At 53.9% G+C, this 17710-nt stretch overlaps 1 protein-coding gene across 10 annotated transcripts in view; it reads right to left on the bottom strand.

Moving 5' to 3' along the window:
* Positions 1–69: 69 nt before the first annotated feature.
* The window catches only part of HECTD4 (HECT domain E3 ubiquitin protein ligase 4), a 165985-nt gene continuing 148344 nt past the window's right edge, over positions 70–17710 (bottom strand). For 9 of the 10 annotated variants that reach the window (XM_027956603.3, XM_042234682.2, XM_027956600.3 and 6 more), the window contains exons 62-76: positions 16681–16888; positions 13995–14218; positions 13757–13908; positions 12301–12407; positions 11502–11625; positions 9811–10001; positions 8584–8730; positions 8320–8439; positions 7484–7639; positions 5755–5858; positions 5422–5643; positions 4150–4316; positions 3718–3913; positions 2956–3178; positions 70–2406 (exon numbers count right to left, since the gene is read on the bottom strand). In XM_027956603.3, the coding sequence (XP_027812404.2) occupies positions 2270–2406; positions 2956–3178; positions 3718–3913; positions 4150–4316; positions 5422–5643; positions 5755–5858; positions 7484–7639; positions 8320–8439; positions 8584–8730; positions 9811–10001; positions 11502–11625; positions 12301–12407; positions 13757–13908; positions 13995–14218; positions 16681–16888 (2478 nt within the window). In that variant the 3' untranslated portion in view covers positions 70–2269. The remainder of the gene's footprint in view (positions 2407–2955; positions 3179–3717; positions 3914–4149; positions 4317–5421; positions 5644–5754; positions 5859–7483; positions 7640–8319; positions 8440–8583; positions 8731–9810; positions 10002–11501; positions 11626–12300; positions 12408–13756; positions 13909–13994; positions 14219–16680; positions 16889–17710) is intronic. The other variant, XM_042234681.2, reaches the window with a different exon arrangement.

Below are 17710 nucleotides of genomic sequence, written 5' to 3'. Positions count from 1 at the left end.
GTTGGGGAGCAACAGGTCATTTATAAGCATAATGAGTTAAGAATCACACCAAGTGCAAAGAGACCATAATAATTAGAAACACTTTTAATTTCTAGCCTCTTGGTGACCCTCAAGCATCAGGGCCATTCAAGGATGTTGGCCTTTTTGAATGTTCTCAGCAAGAGTAGATGACCACACAACTCTTAAGGTAAATAAAAATTAGATGAAGGTTATTTATTGGTGTGACTTTTCCTGTCATGAGCTTCCTTTACACAGCAGTGGTGTAAATAGCATCAAATTGAATGAAAAGTTTGTTAGATGCAACCATAAATAATTATAATAAATATACATCAAGTAACTTTACAGCACACATTTTTTAGGGCCAAGGTTTGGATCTGTCTGGACCTTAATGTGTTCTCTGGGAGAAGCAGTCATGTTAGCAGCAGATACCTTACTCACAGCTGTCATCTAGTCAAGAGATGGGCCAACAAAAGCTTCCTCTTGGGGAGGTAGCTGACAATTCAGAGTCCATTCAAGGGATGGGAAGGATTGGGGGGGTGGAGGGACAAAGATTTAAAAATACAGGGAGGAAAAACCACTTTTAGTAAATCTAAAGGCTCTTTCATTATGCAGAAATGAAATAAGAGGATCCTTGTTGTCAGGACTATGTCCTGGTGAGACCCCCCCAGTCAAGGGTGCTATTGCCCCCGGGAGGCAGTGGCCGACCATGTTCCTTCCAATCAGGGAAACTGCTGGCAGGCATCTCCAGACGTGACTGATCCTGCATCAAATGTAACTGATGCGACTGGAACAATTCATCCAGGTTTATCCTTTCCTTAGGTCAGGGAATCATTTCTAAAATGGTCCTTAATGCATTTCCTAAGAAGAACAGGGAGGCGGTGGATGCTAACGCCTTTAACTCTAAAATCCATACCTTTCCAACAGGCCAGGGCCACAGCCGAGAAAGGAAGAGCAAATCCTGTCTCTCAACCAGCATTCACACTCCAAAGCCTTCTAGACAGCACTCACGCAGAACTTCCAATATTCACAATATTTTACAATAAATACAGTGATGTGATTTTGCATGAACTGGCAAGGTCCAAAAATGACAGGGTCCAACAGGATGGTGTATGCTGCTCTCGAACAAAGTACCACTGGACAAGAGACCTACTAGGGCACAGATGCGCTGGGGCTGCAGCAGCTCAGCCCTGGTACACACTCACGTGGGGAAAGGAGAGGGTGCAGGGTGGGCCTGGCCAGAGGGCCGGAAGGACCCTGGTGTCTCCATCTGGACTTGAAGGTCTTAATCACTGAAGTAGACCCCAAATGGAGCAGAGCACCTCAGACAGCTCTTTTGAAAATGGGGTGTGGCCTTTCTGCTGCTCCTCACATCACAAAACACCGTAGTGAGGAAGGGCCATTTCTGAGGACAGAAGGGGTCGGGTGGGGTAGGGGGGCAGGCCAGAGTCATGTGCTTTCATGTTCAGAGTCCCGGAAAAATGCCCCCACTTGAGCTCTGTCCCTTCAGCTCCCAGGCTCCTCTCAGCTCCTGAGCTGAGATGTACCTGGCCTGACTCTGTGGACTAAGGTCAGGAGGGATCCCTTCAGTTGTCCGCTCCTAAGCGGCACTCAGCGGGAGCCTGTCAGACTGGGTCCAGGAGAGTCGGAGAGCAGAGGGTTGTCTGGGTGGGAAAGGAAGGGCAAACCACGGTGGGCTTTTCCTTAGAAAAACCCAGACTGTAGACAAGAGTCTACAGCCGGAAGATCAACACACAAAACTCCCTATGTGTGTCTCCTATGTTTGGGTCACTGGCCCAACCATTTCAAGTTGGAAGGAGGCCTGCAGGAGCCATGTCTGGCAGAAACGCCAGCTCGAGGTGGAAGGCAGGGCTGGCCACAGACTTGTCTGTGGAGACGCGAACAGGGTGCTCTCCGGGCTGAGAGCATCTCACTACCAGCTTCCTGCTGGGCGGTTCTGTGACGTAGCATCAGAACCTGGTGGCCACGAAGGAAAATGTCCAGGAAGATCAAATGAGACACGAGCTGTCTGGGAACTAAACTATCCTACAAACATACCACAAACAGGTAGCAAAAGAACCAACCCATCACGAAACGTACAAATACATAAGGTTAAGTCTTCCAGGACGCCCTGGAGTGTGGACAAAAGTTTGGAAAAGCAAAATGTCGCCAACTCCTCACGCAGGGCCCCAGAGGGGTGTGCCCGCAGCAGCAGGCTTCCCAAGCCGGTAGAGCAAAGCCTCGGTGACAGCCTAACTTTGGCTTCCTCTCCTCAGCCACTCAGGGGGTCTTCGCGGTAGTGAATGGCACAACGTAGTTTCTCCAGCATGATTTCCAGCGAGGAGTACTGGGGAAGCTTGATCATGAACATGCAGGTCTCCACTCGGATGTAGCGAGAATCTGGGGAACCTACAGGAGAGACCAGCGTTAGAGCGAGGGCCCCTCCGCCTCCAGGTTTGCCTCTCTGGGCAGCTCTTAAGACAACCCCAAGGCCCAGTTATCGGTGGGGGGCGGGGCGGGTGGAGGGGGAGGGTCTGGGAGGCTGGGGTAGGGCAGGAGGAGATTCTGGGGGAAGAAAGAGCAGCACAGGCCCCAGATGGCTGGCTGACCTGTGACAGGCAAGTCTGGCCAGCAAAGAGTTTTGTTTGGAGTTTTCAAAAATTAAAATTTTTTTGCTGCATTTAAAAGTCAAAAGTTGACATTTCTGAATTTTAAGCTTTTGAAAATCTCAAAGGATATGTCAACTTTGGGCCTGTACTGCCACTTGGCGAAAAGTCAGGTTTGGGAAGCACATGACCCCCTCCCACCCCCACCACCCCTGCGCCTCATTTACATTTGGGGTGTGGTGTTCGGGGGTACCTGTCCATTGTCCTTCCCCCTTCATGCAGGGCCTAGCAGCCCCAGCTCCATACAGGGCCCGAGTGTCCCTGCTTGGAATGTGACAGGGAAGGCCAGTACCTGCTGTGCCATCTGGGGGGGCAATCTTCATGGGGTACGGGGGCACATGGGCTGTGTCAGGACCCCCGTCTTTGCAGGGGCAGGTGAATGGGATGCGCTCCTGGTTGCAGGCAAACTTGATGAACTTGCACAGCTCCTCCTGGGCAAACATCTCCAGTGCCCCCCAGAAGAACTCGATGTGCTGGTCGGTCTCCATCAGCCCCACCTGGTACATGGTGTGGGCCTGTGGACAGAGGCCCCAGACGTGAGCAGGCCCGAGCCTCTGCTACCCCAGCCTCCCGCCCAACCCCAGGGCGCGGTGATGACCGCAGGACACAGGGAGATCACAGCTATGACAAGGACTGCAAAGGCAGTGGTGGTAAGAGTCTGCATGACTCTGGCCCACCCGCCAGGCTCGGCAGCAGGGGTTCTACCTACGTTACCCCACTGACCCCACTGGGTGGGTCCTGCCGCTGCCTGTTAGAGGTGAGGTCACTTGGGCAAGGTCTCCCAGCTGGCATGGGTGAAAGCAGGCCACGCTGAGCAGTGGAGGGGCTTCGCCTCTGGTTGGTGGCTTAATTCACAGGCTCTGGAGGCAGGTGACCTGCCATTTCCTGGCTGGGTGACCCTGGGCAAGTGACCTCTCTCAGCTTCTGTTTACTCAGCAGTGAGACAGGGATGAGCACGGCTCCTCTCTTACATAAGGGGGACAGAGCGCCAGGACACGCAGTACTGTACAGATGACAGGCCGCATGCACCCACCAACCTGGCCCGGCCACCAACCTTCAGGAACTCGAGGTTGATGTATGGCAGGCCGCAGGTGCGCAGCTCCATCTCCAGTGGGCTGAGCGTGGTGAGCAGCTGCAGGGGGATGATGGCCCCGAGGCCCGCGCGCACAGCCGTCACACACTCCACGTTCTGCAGCTCACGCAGCCGCAGGCTCCGGATGGCGGCCGCATAGATGTCCTTGTTCTCCCACCTGGGGCATGGGCAAGGGATGACACTCAGGAGGCTGCTGGCAGCATTTCCTGGACCTCCCAGGCCAGGCAGCTCAGGGAATTCCTTTCCTGCTCTGGGTGTCACCCGCCCCAGAGCCAGTGTTCCTGAATACGGTCCTTCCACTGAAGATACTCCACCATCTTTCCCGGCGCCCCGTCCTGCCTCCTGTCTTCCCCCGGGAAAGCCGCCTGGCCCCGTCCGAGGCCCTGCACTCACGCCACGGGGATGTGCCGGCCGCGGCTGCACAGCTCCACCTCCTCGCCGGTCATGGTCAGGTAGGTGAACCGGCAGCAGGGCTTGTTGGGCCCCTCAGGGCTCTCAGTGGCCAGGTGCTGGGAGGCGATCTCGGCACACAGGGCCTCCAACTCCGTCTCGTCGTTGATCTGGAAGGAGGGCATGGCAGAGTGGGGCTGACCACTGCCCTGCTCCTCAGATCCCCAGTGATAGAACCTCATTCCCGTTTGGGGACAAACATTGGGTATTTTGGGGTGGGGCTACCCTGGCCACCATGAACAGGTAGGTGGCACTGGCCTGGACGGTCAGCCATGCCCTCGATTCAGGGTTGGGCACTGACCAAGGCCTGGCTAACAAGACCAAATTACACCCTCCCTTTCACTGGTGCGGGCACGGCTGAAGGAGGGTGAGCCTTGTACTGCTGGGGCATCCTGAGACGAGTCATTGACGATGTTATCGGAGCACCTGGATTCAGCTCTGTCTGAAGCCCAATCTATATTTATACTTTCAGTTTTAAGGTCAAATCATTTTTTAAAAAAGTTTTCCTAAGCTGGTTAGAGCTGGGGTTTCCTGTCACTTGTCACCAGAGAACCCTGACAATCCCATCTGTGGAAGGTACACTGGCCACCCTCCACCGTGCGGCATACTGAAGTGCATGCGGGGCCAGCCAGAGGAGAACAGCCCCGTGGCTCTGGGGTGGTGAAGGCTGCGGGCACCCCAAAGGAGGTTCGTCTGCTTTCCCCGCCAACCCTGGGGTGGTTCTGTCTCCCGGCACCCTCTGGGGCCTTGCCTATGCCCTCTAGACGGAAGCCTTGGCTGGACTGTCTGCCTGGACACCGTCTTACATCCCTTGCCTGCCTCAGGTTCTTGGTGCCCACCCACGGCTCTGGGAGGGCCTCTCAGAGCAGCGCCTGGCAGTGACTCATAACCCCCAGCCCCTGGGGGGTGTCCTGCTTTGACCCTTTAAGCAATGCATTGTGGGCCACTTTCTGCTAAGAAGTCAGCCGCCATCCCAGCCCTTCGCTTTGCAGCTCCTGTGTACCAGCTGCCCTCAAGTGGCAGCTAAGGGGATTACAGAGAACCTGGCAGCAAGGACCTGCCCCCTACCCTGCCAGGGACCTCAATCTGTGGGGGGGTGGAGGGGGGATGGGGTGCGGGGGTGCTCAGCTGATGCCTCCTCCAGCAGACACGGGGCAGGGGCACTGTTCCAGAGCCCCGCGGCCCCCCAGAAAAAAAAATGCGCTTTTCACTTACACTCTCAAATTTCTTGACGTAATTGTAGGTGAGTACGTCTGCTTCCTGCAGGTCTTGGTCAGGGTCCAGGGGCTCGCCCACCAGTGTCTTCCAGAAGGAGGGCAGGAGGTCCAGGGGAAGGGGGACATCTGCTCGGATGGCGATCCCTAGCAACTGGCCCAGGAAGTGCAGCAGCTGCTCCTCCCCGTAGGTGATGGGGCTGGGGGTCAGGATGTACTTGCCCTGGAAGCCGAGGCAGGGGCGAGGGATGGACCACAGGGGCTTGTGGAAGGCGCAGAGCTGAGCCCCCGCCCCTCAGGGAGCTGCCCGCGGGGCTCAGGCCCCATGTCTCACCTTGTTCTTGTTGACTGCGGAGCTGGGGCACAGCAGGAGGAGGGATAGCGAGGAGCTCTGCAGCTCTCTGCACACCTGCCACAGGAAGTGGCGGAAGGAGCCGCCTGCGGGACAGAAGGGGACCTCTCAGACCCCCTGCCCGCAGGCCCTGTCCCCACTGGGACACCCTGACCCCACTGGGACATCAGCCACTCTGCCCCCCTGCACCAGGGCTTTGCTGAGTGGAAAGAACCCGCCCGAGGGCTGAGGGACCTGGGTTCAAACCTGAGGGACCACTAACTGGCTGGTGGCTCCCAGGGAACCGCATCACTGCTGAAGCCAGTCTCCATCCCTCCGCCTAGCAGATGGGGGCCATCACCACACCCACCTCCCAAGCTAGTTCTGGGGCATCCATGAGATCAAAGTCAGATCCTTTATGGGTCGGCTGTCATGGCTGCAAGCTGACACTGATATGAGGGCTTGGGGGACCTGTGTCCATCCTCTGCGCTGGGCCAAGAGCAGGGCCCCCGGCTTCCTCAGCACGGCCTCCCGCCAAGCCCAAGGCTCGGCGTGTTCAGTGAGAACACAGATAAACGGATGGACATACAGATACAGTGCGATGGGCAATGGGCAGTGAGCAGCTCCTCTCCTGCTGCCATTTCAAACGTGCCCCTGGGCGTCTCATAGAACTCCTGTCTGTGGCCAGGCTCCTGCATCCTCCCCCGGGCAGCCCCTGTCAGTGCCCTCAGGTCTGGGCGTTGTGAGGAGAGCTGTGTGTGCGGAGGACTTGCTTGGGGGACAGATGCCAAGGCCTGGCCCTCAGAGCTTCCACGGAGAAGCAGGAGACTCCTGCCTGCTGAAGCCGCCAAGGGCTGGGACAGAATCAGACAGGCCTGGGTTTGAACCCCAGTGAGCCTGCCGACTGGGGAAGCCCCAGTTTCCCCATCTTTAAAGCAGGGCAGTGCTGGTGTCAGGAGGAGTATAAGCTGTTGAGCCTGGGACTGGCTTGTTCTCTCAGTGAAAAGAGCTGTCCTCAGCCAGCCTCCGAGTACGGTGTGCCCAGGGGAGGCCACGGCGCTGTCTGGAGGGAAGGCTGCTGCAGGGATGTCTCCATGATCAGGGTGGGCGTGGGAGATGGAGCCGCTGAACAGCCTTCCTGCCCAGGGTGCCCAGTGAAAGAACGTTATCCTCCCACCCAGTGTGGGAGGCATTTTCAGAATGTCTGAGCTTAACTGAGGACCATGAGGGAGCACTTTCTGAGTGGCTGTCCCTCATCCCTGCAGTGTGAAATGGCAGAAGGTGCCATTTTTATCGAGGGTTCCCCAGACCCCTGTCTCTTATGGGGCACATACAAGCTTTTAGCCCGACCAACCCCTCAGTCAAGGGCTCTTCCTGGAAAATAAGTCCAGTCCACACTGAGGGCGTCTCTCCACTGAGGGTCCACTCTGCCAGAGATGCAACCCTAACACTGATCAGAAGCCGCGTCCCTGAGCCTGCATGGCTCAAGGCTGAATTCCCAGACCAGCAGTGGCACCACTCCCCAGAGGACAGGGCCTAGGCCAGGGCGGCTGGGTTTGGAGAACCTGGGACCACTGGTCACTTGGGGGCAGTCCTGGCTTCTGTAGAGAGCAAGGTAATGAGTATGTGGGGAATCTGCTAATGGGGAAGAATTGGCTGTTTAACAGTAACCCTAGGAATTTCACACTCTATACATGGCCTCCAACCTGAACTGGCTGGGGACTCCACTTACTGGTGCCATGGACCTCCTCCCCCGTGAAGCGGATGTTGAAGGCATAGGTAGGGTCGCCGCCACTCGCCAGTTTGACGCAGAGCTGGGAGGAGGGCACTGAGGCCAGCTGCCTGGCTGCCTGGCAGAAGTAGGAGTTCTCAGAGGCTCTGATTTCCCCTGGAATGAGACAGAGAAGTTGCTGAAACCTCTCAGCAGCCACTGGCCACCTCCCGCCTCCCAGGACAGGAAAGACTCCTGGCCGGGCCGTGCCTACTGCTCCCATACCCCCACCCCTGGAGCAGCCCCTGCCTGCCCTCAACTCCTGGAACATCTTCAGTCGTCACGTCTCCGTCATGGGGGCGGTCCTCTCAAGGAGCCTACGGCCCTGTTCTCCACGTGGTCAGCCCCTCCCATCCTGCCACGTGTCCTGGGGATACACCCAGGCTCCTCTCACTACCCGGCTCATGCCCCTCCCGACATCTCTCTGGTCATGTGCTGTAAGGGAGACTCCTGGCTGCCTCCCCAACATCCAGCCTCCCCTCTGCTTTGGTGCCTGAGCCTGGAATTTGGCAGGTCCACGACCAGAGTGAAGCCCACCTCTCCCGCCGTGCCCTGCACGGAGGTGCAGCCTGTGCTACTGACACCCCTCCTCCTACCTCCCGAGAACAGTAAGCTCTGGACAGACTAGACGGGGAGCCACAGGCTGGAATTCAGAGCAGGGCGGCAGGAGCACCCCCACCCACGAGGGACTGTCGAAGCAGCTCCCACATCCTCTTCTAGAGGCTTCTTTCACGTGTGAGAAATCAACTAGCCAGGTGCCGCTGCGGGCATCTTCTGGTTTGCATGGCTCATCTCACCTCCCACGATCTCCAGCGGGTCCAGAGTGATCTCTGGTGCCGCGTGGTCAGCCGTCCTCTGCACCGTGGCGTTCAGCACCCGATTCATGACGGTCACCTTTGTGTCATAAAAGATCAGCCCTGGAGGGAGGAAGGTGGGAGAGAGGCTGGGACAGGGTGGGTGGCTTCCCCCACTCCAGTCACCCTGAGGCTGTCCCCTTTGCACTGTGCAGTCTCTTCTTGGGGGGCGGGGGGCGGACAAGCTGCTGGCGGCCGGGCACTGACCTTTGGCCTCCTTGAGCAGGGCGGCGATGCTGTGCGTGTACATGGGAGTCTGGCGCAGCTCCACCAGTGGCAGGAAGAAGGTCTCGAGTGTGGTGTTGAGGGACTGCAGCAGAGCGAAGCGCAGGCGCAGGCTCTCGATGGGCACGTCTGCGGGGCATAGTGGGCAGGGGTGGTCAGGCGGGGGCTTGGTCTAGTGAGCCTCAACTCTCCGTCTATCTGTGAATCCCTTGAGGGGCCTGGTCACCGGGAGGGGTAGGAGGCTGCCGGTGAGGGAGCGAGGCCAGGCGGAAGCAAAGGGCAAAGCCTGGGTTCTTGAGGAAGCCACAGGTCCCCTCGGCCAACTCTGGGGCTGTGCCAGGGCTGCATGCTATACTGTTTTTAATTTTAATTTTCAAATAATTATAAGCTTAAAGGAAGTGGCCAAAAAAAAAAAAATGTAGAGTCCTAGGTACCTTTCACCTAGCTCCCCTCAGTGTGACACCACACATCAAGACCGGAACTGTGATGGGGGCACACTGACTTGTACTTGTCCGCCCTCACGTGCGTCCCCTCTCTGACCGTGAGACTTATGTCGGGGCAGCTTCTTGCTCATGTTCACGGTCGCAGTGCCCGCAAGAGAGCGAGGGCTCGGACATGCGGCTGATGGGAGTGAGCAGGCTGAGGGGCCTGAGGAGCAGCACATGGGCACCAAAAGCCTCGAAGCCAGCCCGGGGCCTACTGGGTCGTGGCAGGGCACCCTCTCCAGGGGTGGATTTCTGGAGAGTGTCCGTTTTTGTGTGTGTATTATTTTTCTGTGCATTCCTGGTTTCGATAAAAAATGCTGTTTTCCTGTCATTAAGGATCGTGCCTCCAACACAGGCTACCAGATGGCCTCTTACCCCCAACACCAGGCTGGCATCCAAAGTGGCCTCTAGGCAGGGGGGGCCTGGGTGTGATGGCGGGGGTCTTGTCTCCCAGCCACCACACTCCTGGGTCTGCTCCTTGGCGTGGTTGCGAGGAGCAAGTAATAAGTCCTCGAAAACTTTAATTTGGCCACAATCACAGCCTCCTGTCTTTCTCTCTCTCTTTCCTTACCCACTCAGTTCACAGCAAGTGTTTCTAAGGATTTGTTTAATGGCTGTGTAAAGGGCTTTGAGTCCTGCACACCCCCGGTGCCATCATGGGTGAGGCCCCCACAGGGCAGCCCAGGCAGTGGTGCCTGACTGGCATCCCCCTGGACCCACATACTCAAGAGACAGGCCACTCTGGGGTCAGCGGCATCTGCAGGGTCCAGATACACCTCGTGGGGATGCAGACGCGCGGGCGTGATGGCCAGGTGGCGGCACAGCCGGTTGATGTACTGCACAAGCGCCACATCCATCTCCAAGGTCCACTTCCTGGAGGCCTTGTGCGCGTGCCGGACGTCGATGCAGGCACACCTGGGGGCAGGGATAGGCAAGATAGGGTGGTGGCCACAGGGGGACGCTGGGTTCCTCCACAGTCATGTCCCAGCTCCTGTTTATAAGACAGCCTTGCCTTCCAGGTGTTTCTTGGTGCTCAGCCAAGTGCTGACTGTAGACGGAGGGACTGCTCCTCTTGAGCAGAAAGCGCTCTTCAGAAGAAGCAGGCTGAGAGTGGGGTGTGGGGAGGGCAATATGCATCCCCATGTGCCTCCCTCATGTCCATGGATTACACGGTCCGAGGGTTAAAGATATGAGTGGAGTCCTTGGGTGAAATCTAGGCTACAAAGCACACCTACTTCCTGGGCCTCAGTCTTTCCCATCTATAAAATGGAGCTGGTGATAGCATGACCTTGTGCCATCAGGAGAACTAAGAGGACGCCCATAACGTACACGACACGGTGCCCGGCACCTCCCAAGGGCGGTGCCAGTCACAGGTGTCCTTTACCCTGTGACTCTGCCCCAGGTCCAGTTACGCAGCTCCTTGAACAGGCAGGCAAAGGTGTGTGTGTGAGGGCTGCCTCACTACTGCCACATAAGGTATAAATTATAGTTTCTAAAACCAACCAGAGAACTTGGCCCTGCCACCGTGAGCCAAGGCCCATCTGGGCATTGACTCTGAGCCTTCAATGAAGGCACAAAGCGCTGGTGCCAAGCAGTACACAATTTCTTAACTGTTTGGAAAACGGGGCTTTAGAAAAGCATGCTTCTGGCAGCCATTCCTTCTCTGAGGTCCAGAGCCTCTTGCTGTGGGTCAGGGTGTGTAGGCCTGTGTGGTGGAGCCAGAGGGAGAGGGCAGGGAGGTTTCTTCCAGTTTGCAAACATCTTGCCTGTTTGGGACTCTCTTACAGAAAGGGAAAACCATATTTAGTTTGACCCTGGAGCCTTGGCGACTAGTGACCCTGCTGTGTTCCCGCCTGGGAGGGAGAGACGGGAGAGGAAGTGTGACGCCAGACAAAAAAAGACTCTTTGGAATAAGTCATCCCTGTAAGGGACTGACCTGTCCCCTCCCACCAGTTTCTATGTTGGAGCCCTAACGCCTGCAATGTGACTGTGCTGAGACAGAGCCTTTAATGAGATGAAGTTAAACGAGGTCACAGGGTGGCCCTCATCCGACAGGACTGTGATCCTCATGAGAGGGACAGACACCAGGGATGCAGGCGCAGAGGCAAGGCCACGTGAGCACATAGTGTGCAGGTGGCCGTCCGTGAGCCAAGGAGAGCCCTCCGGAGAAACTAACCCTGCAGACACCTTGATCTTGGACTTCCGGCCTCCAGACTGTGAAGTACTGGATTTCTGTTGTTTAGAGCACTGTTTCAAATGGGTGAGAAAACCCACTTTAGCAAAATTAGAAAATAACTCAATAGGCATTAGAAACAGGCCAGATGGAATGGCTTCCCAGGAAGTCATCTCTTGGGAACTGTCTAGTGGTTGAGGACAAGTTTTCACAAGGAACTGACTGGGCTGAAGGCCTCTTACCTTTCAAAGTGAAGATCGTAGCCACAGGATAAAATCGCTCTCCAGACGCTGCGGATGTCTTGCTTGGCTCGGTCGATCACAAACTTGTGAAATCCTTCTAAGGTCAGGTACTTCTCCTCTGGGACTGACGAAAGAGTGTTCACAGAGTTAGGAATTTGGTGAGAAGCGGGGGCCCCACATGATGCTCTCAGTGCACCCTCTATTTCAGGACCCAATTCATCTAGCTCCTCTGTCTCCCGCCGTCACTCCAGGGTCTATTAGCAGACCGTCTCCACCCGCTGCTCAACTCGCATAACCCCTCAACCTGACAGGTGGACACCAAGGGGTGGGGCGCTTCCCCTCCAGTCCCATCTTCCTGTATCTCAAACATTCCTGACTAAGCAATTTTTATGACAATAACAATTGTTTATGATAATAACAATTGTCAGCTTTCTCCAACTCTGCTTGGATCTTTAGGAAGATGAAGCTCTAATGCTCAGATAAGTGCCCTCTGGGAAAAAATTTCTGAGCAGATTGCCAATCTTTACTTTCAGTCACGATCATCAGTTCTCTTGGGGATGTGGTGTTTCTGGAGCTACTAATCTGACCTCCACAAGTTCAGGTCAGCAGAGACGGAGGCCTGGAGAAGTAACTGGAGTCAGCCAAGGATGTGGTCTGTGTCGTGAGCAGGGCTGCCCTGCCTAGGCTAAAATGCGAGGGAGCCAGGCAGGAAGGGAAAGGCAGGGAGACTGGTTTCCAAGCTGAGCTGCCTCTGTCCAGGGTGAGACAAGCCTGTCTCAGGCCCCAAGTGCTTATTTACCTTCTTGTTTCTTGGTGGGTGACTTTTCGGGGTCCTTTTCATCTGGCTTGCTCTTTTCGGGTGACTTGGGCTTCACGGTGGGCTTCTTCTCACTCAAGGCAGTCCTGCTGTAGACCAAAGCACTGGAGTCGGGATTCCTCACGCCCTCACCCTCTCCTGGCAAGGGGAACGCAGAGCCTCACCAGGCAATGGCTCATCCTCCCCCAGCTACAGCAGATGGTTCAGGGGAGGCTGGGGTCAAGACCAGCTCTGTTCTGATCAAGAAAGCTTCCTGAGCAAATTACGGGGACAAACGGACAATTTAAAATGTGGACAATCTTGAGGTGACGCTTTCCAAACATTCTTTCTGCTTACTTCAGAGCTGCACTGCCCAAGGCAGAGTCACTAGCCACACGTAACTACTGCAGTTTAAATTGATTGCGATGACAAGTCCAGTTCCTTGGCGGTGCCTGCACAAGTGAAGTGCTCAGAAGCCACATGTGGCTAGGGGCTATTGTGCTGAATTGACTAGCACAGACAAACAGCACATTTCCATAGTCACAGAAAGCTCTACTGGACAGTACTGATTCAAATGCACCATTTGTGTGTAAGTAATTAATGGACACTTTTTTCTCTGATGATTTAAAGGATTCCTCTAGAGACTCTTGCTAGGTAAAGCTTTACTATCTGAATTTTAACTTGGGAGCCATAAACTTGTATCTAAAGAAGATTCTATCAGATAAGTGTACAGATCCACACATGGAATATTATGCAGCTACCTTAAAAAGAAATGGGGAGGGTCTTTTTTTGCTGATATGGAATCATCTCCAAGATCAGGAATAAACAGAAAGAACAAGGTACAGGCTTTCTGTAAAGTTGCCAACATCTGGGTATGCTTACACTTGCTTGTGTATGCCTACACTCACTTGTGTACACCCAGAAGGGTTTTGGGAGGCTATGTATGGGGCATTGCAGCCTCAGGGAGGGGACCAAGGATGGAGAGGAAGAGGAGTGGCTTTGATACTTTTGAATATTACACTATTTAAAATATAACAAAATAATACATATGCACAAACAAAACCTTTTGCATTTGAATGTTACAAGCAGTGGCTATCTGGGGGTACTTCAGTATCTTCTAGTATGCATGGGAGCACTTTACAGTCTTTCTACAATAACCATGTACTATATGTGTTGGTAAAAGAATTCAGGCTTTTTAAAGAATTCTGTACATTTTAGACATTTAATTAATTCAGACTGGTCTGCTTTCCAGCCTGCATGGTCCAGATTTTACTATCCCTGTGTATCAAAAGAAACGTTCTCTTCTAATTGATGAAGGTGAGGGCACAAAGGCCCCCGGCAGTAGAGCAGAGTCAGAATGTCTGGCTTCCCTGAGGTGCCCACAGCCTCCCAGGAAGCCTGCTGGCAGGTGGCCCGCGTCCTCCCACCAGCCTGGCTCTTGTGCTCCTCGGCCGCCCACCTGACGCTGTTGAGCACTGCCTTGTCCTTGGTGGGCGGCTTGGTGATGGGCCGCTTGGTGCTCACCACCTTCCCGGGGTGCTGCTCCTTCCCCGCCTTGCTGTACTTGCTCTTGTCGAACTTGGGCTTCGGCACACCGTACTTCCTCAGGATCTGGGGCAACCAAGAGGGAGGGCCTCAGGCTGAGCCCAGGGCACGCCTGAGGCCCAGCACAGGAGTGGCGGGGACGGGGTGGCTACCTGGGTGAGCTGGTCCTCCAGCACCTTTTTGGGGGGCCGGACATTGGTGAAGAAGAGGTGGAGGAGGTTGCCTGGTGTCTGGGAGTTGATCTGCTCTTTGCTAAGATAAATGTCCGACACTTTGATGGGCTTTGCTGGCGTCAGGCTCAGCATCTGCTCCGAGTGGGCACAGCTCTTAAATATCTCCGTCAGCACCTCTCTGGCCCCAGGCACCAGCTTCTCACCTGTCACAGGATGGAGGGAGGGCAAACGATTCTGCCGTGAACACGCTACGTCGGGACAAGGCCTGCAGCACCTGACTTATTTTTTATTAGCAATTTACTTGGGAAGTGGGTACCAGGAGGTTAGTGGTGATGAGGAGCTGTCCACTGAGACCTGGTGTCCCTGCTCTGTGAGCACACGTCAGTGACACGCCCAGCCTTCTCTGCCACGAGGTGTGGCCCTGGGACACGGGCCCCTCCTGGACCAACCTGCTCTCTTCGGTGCCTGTCCCCGCTGCTGGCTGCGTGGAGATGACAAGCCCCCTGAATGGTAGACCTCAGGGCTTACGCTGGACTCTTACATGTGTTAAGAAATAAAACTTCCACTGGGTCTGAGTCACTGTACTCTGGGGTCTCTTCATTATGGAGGTTGAACCTCCCTTAACTTCAAGAATGTGTCTATGACAGATAGACCCCAGGGAGTGAGAGGATGTAGAGGCTGCAGGAATTTTCAGTGCAAAGTAGTCAATACAGTTGTTCAATGGTTATTGTTACAGGATACATTTCAAACCTGGCACAACCAGCAGGTGGAAAAGAAAGTTCTCTCAGATACAAGAGGGACTTCCCTGGTGGTCCAATGGTTCAGACTCTGAGCTTCCAATGCAGGGGGCCTGGGTTCGATTCCTGGTCAGGGAACTAGATCTCACATGCTGCAAAAGTTTGCATATCGAAACTAAAGATCTTGCCTGCTGCAACTAAGACCTGGTGCAGCCAAATGAATACTTAAAAAAAGAGAAAGTTCTCTCAGAAACAAGAAAACTGTCCATGAGTATGAGAAAAAAAGACTTAGTTTTTCGGTCCCCAAACTTATTTTTTTGGTCCTCCTGAAGATGCTCTTATCTTTCCTAAGGGGCTAGTCAGGATCCACCCACGTGTTCCTTGTGGCCAAGGGTCCCCCCCATCTGGGGGCGGGACTGACCGTTCTCTTCATCCCCTCTCTTTGGGGTGTGGTCAGGGCCACACCCAGTTCAGGGGGACGGGGCTGTGAGAACCAGAGCACAAAGGCTCCCTGGGCATCTGGGCTGAGGGTGAGGAGATGGGTGTATGGAAGGCATGACCAAGACCTAACAGGCGATTCAGTACAACCACAACTCGAAGGAACTCAAGCGAGACGAGTGCGGCTATGATGTGGCAGATTCGTTTTTGAAAGACTGAGCACCGTATGCGGAAGGCTCGGCTGTCATGCAATTGGGAGCTAGAAGTAAATCCATATCGAAGCATGAAAAGACCTGTATAGCATTAACTGCAGCAGGAAAAGACCCAGGGTTCCCACAGATCTCACACCAGCCAAGCCCATGCGGCAGATGAGAGCGAGGGGGCAAAGTGCCACCAGAAAGGGCACAGGGAAGAGAAGCAGAGCCTCGGGAGCGAGAGTCAGACAGACTCACAGACCGAGACACATAGTTCAAGGCAATATTAAAAACATCAAAATTAATATGAAAAACCCACGATGAGCAAAATAGTTAAAGTTCTGTGCTGAGCCATATTGAAGCCTGATGCAAAAGGAAAAGTCTTTAATACTGATCCTATCTGTATTTAAAATTTTAATGGTTTCATCACCATGGATATTTTACATTAATTTTGACTTTCATAAGTACTGTATTAAAATACTACTTCTGAGTTTCTTCACAGCCCCATTGAATTCTGTGGCCTCACTTACCTCATTCTGGTCCCAGCCTTGGAGCAGTATTTCAAAATTTCATGACTAGAGGATAATAATTTGGAACAGCAACAAAAACCCATACCCAATATTACATTTCTGTCCTCAGCAAACATAAAACAAACTCAACCACTCTATTGTGAAATTTCAATAATGTTAGAGTTGGAAAAAAGAACATAAATTAAAAAATTTGAGAGAGACTGATACAAAATAAAGACAACCACACAAAGAACTAGTTACAAAAAGAAAGGGGAAAAACTGCTGTTGCTTCTGTTGCAAAGCAACAGAAGAGATAAGTTCTGAGATAAGTTCTGAGATAAGTTCTCAGCCTCAGGACCTGCTAGACGCAGCTCTGGGGGTCCTGGGTGAACAATAGAAATGGGGAAGCCAGACAGAGACCACCCCCCCCCCCCAACATACGAGCCACCAAATGACAAAGGACTCTGTGGAAAAGAAACTGGGACAGTTTCTTCCTCAATAATTCATTTTAAAGGATGAGGCGTCAGCTGTCCTCAAGCATACAAACTAAATGATTACCAGTCATGTACGCAGCACATTCTAGCTCCATAGGACACAACAAAAGAAATACACTTGAATTCAGACAAGGGGAAGCCTGACTAGACAAAAAGAGGAAAAACGACGTGAATGCAAGCCCACATTTGAAGCTGACGCAGGCTGTGGCACAGTCATTCCCGGTGGTCTCTTGGCTGGCTGAACCCTGAGGGAATAAGTCTATTCGTTTAAAAAAACAAAATCTGTAACCCACCTTTAATTGACTTATCATTGAAATAATCTTCTAACCCTGGGCTCCCCTGCGTATCGAATAGACTCTGATTCACTACAGACACCGTGAGGATCTCTTCTGTTGACATTTCCATCAATTCATCCTCACCATCCAAGCTTGACAAACCTATCAAGTCATTGTTGTTAAATAAACTTGCTCGAATTTTCTCAATTTTGGCTCGGGACCTTATCTGTGTGAACAAGAGAAAGAGTCAGGATTTAAGTGGAGAAACCAGTCATTCAGCTGTACGACTGACCTCTCTTTCCCTCCTGTCTGTCCCAAAGCCCTCTGCTAGTCTTCAGCGTTCTGAGCGCCACCTGACCAGGGCGAGCTGGCCTTCCTGACAGAGTCTCTCTCAGGTGCCAACAGCGGTTACTTGCAGAAGATTAACTCAAGCAGACACTCCTGCTGCTAAACCCTGGCCAGGTCTGTGGCTTTACTGAACTCCCAGGTGGTTAAAGGCCATGCTTGGTCCAGGCTCCGAGAAAATCTCCAGGGAGAAGATGGACGGATGAGAGGTGACTCTGGGAGAAAGCCAATCCCTGAATCCTTGAGCTTTCCTGTCAGAGCCCATGGGGTGGGGAGCGAGGGGGTATAGGTTCTCTTCCCAGGGCCTTCCTCGCCATATCCAGTAAGGGGGAGGACCGTTTTCACTTTGCACCTGACTCCTGTTACAGAGGGTGCAGCATTTCTACCCAAGGAGGCCCATGAGACAGATGGCATCATGAAGTGGAAAAGGAACCTGGCAACACGCACAGCACCTGAAACTTGGAGTCACTCGGAACAGAACAGCAAGTCTGTTCTCACATGCTCGATGGAGATCCCTCCTGCTGACGGCAATGATTAAAACAACCCAAGGCCACTCAAAAAGATGCTACTGGGGCCGGAGAGGGAAAGCACTCAATAAAGCCCACTCCTCAGGAAAGTTGAGCCCCTGGAGCCCCTCGGCCTCCCTCCCTCCCACTCCCAGCAATGAGCTGTATTTCCTTCCTGACATCAGACTTGCCATCAC

This window comes from Ovis aries, chromosome 17 (assembly GCF_016772045.2).
Source record: "Ovis aries strain OAR_USU_Benz2616 breed Rambouillet chromosome 17, ARS-UI_Ramb_v3.0, whole genome shotgun sequence".
Taxonomy (NCBI): Eukaryota; Metazoa; Chordata; class Mammalia; order Artiodactyla; family Bovidae; genus Ovis; species Ovis aries.
The sequence above is the reverse complement of the archived record's forward strand: the minus strand, read 5'-3'. Positions and strand labels throughout refer to the sequence as shown.